Source organism: Asparagus officinalis, chromosome 4, assembly GCF_001876935.1.
Source record: "Asparagus officinalis chromosome 4, Aspof.V1, whole genome shotgun sequence".
NCBI lineage: Eukaryota > Viridiplantae > Streptophyta > Magnoliopsida > Asparagales > Asparagaceae > Asparagus > Asparagus officinalis.
This window is the reverse complement of record NC_033797.1, coordinates 47,285,934-47,286,644: the sequence shown is the minus strand read 5'-3', so window position 1 is coordinate 47,286,644 and position 711 is coordinate 47,285,934. Positions and strand designations below refer to the sequence as shown.

General features: G+C 50.1%; 1 protein-coding gene across 1 annotated transcript in view; it reads right to left on the bottom strand.

The window, feature by feature from the left end:
* Window positions 1–377, bottom strand: part of LOC109838642 (trihelix transcription factor ASR3) — a 2,777-nt gene extending 2,400 nt beyond the window's left edge. The window contains exon 1 of the mRNA XM_020407069.1: window positions 27–377. Coding sequence (XP_020262658.1) covers window positions 27–377 — 351 coding nt within the window. The remainder of the gene's footprint in view (window positions 1–26) is intronic.

The window sequence follows — 711 nt, the reverse complement described above, 5'->3', positions numbered from 1 at the left end:
CTCATTTCCTCCTCCTCCTCCTTCACCTCCCCCTTCACCTCCCTCATCCTCTCAAACACCTCCCTATCGAAAAACCCCGGCAACCTCCTCTCTCTCCTCTCCCCGCTCCTCATCCTCCAATACCCCTCCTCTTTACCCCTTATCTTCTTGAAGTCGCACGCGAGGTTGCTCCACCTCTTCCTGCATTGCAGCGGGCCCCGCTCCACCCCGCCGTGGTTCCTGCAGTGCGACGATATGAACGCCCATTTGGGCTCCGTGGGCCGTACCGGGCCCCACCTCCGCTGACCCTCGTAGGCCTGCTTGGCTTCTACCAGTGCCAGGATCTCCTGCCGAGACCAGCGGGGGAGGCGGCCGCTGGACTTGATGGGGCTCGACATTTTCTTATGTGGGTTTTTGTTTCTTGGTGAAGAGGTGGGAGAGTTTGGAGGAGGAGAATGTAGGGGGGAGGGGAGAAATAATTAAGGGCGGACGTTGTGAAGGACAGATTAGGGTAGTCTTTACTTCTGTCTATGTATTTATGGCATGTGTTTATACGGTGATAAATACTGTGTTATATATTTTGTGATAAATATTGTATTATGTTATATGTCAGGGTTAATGTAGATTTCTTGTGCAACAGGGATGTACCTTGTATATCCCTAGACAATTTCAAGTATTAATTTATATTTCATGAGTCTCATATGCCGCTATTGATTCTAGGTCATGATGTTG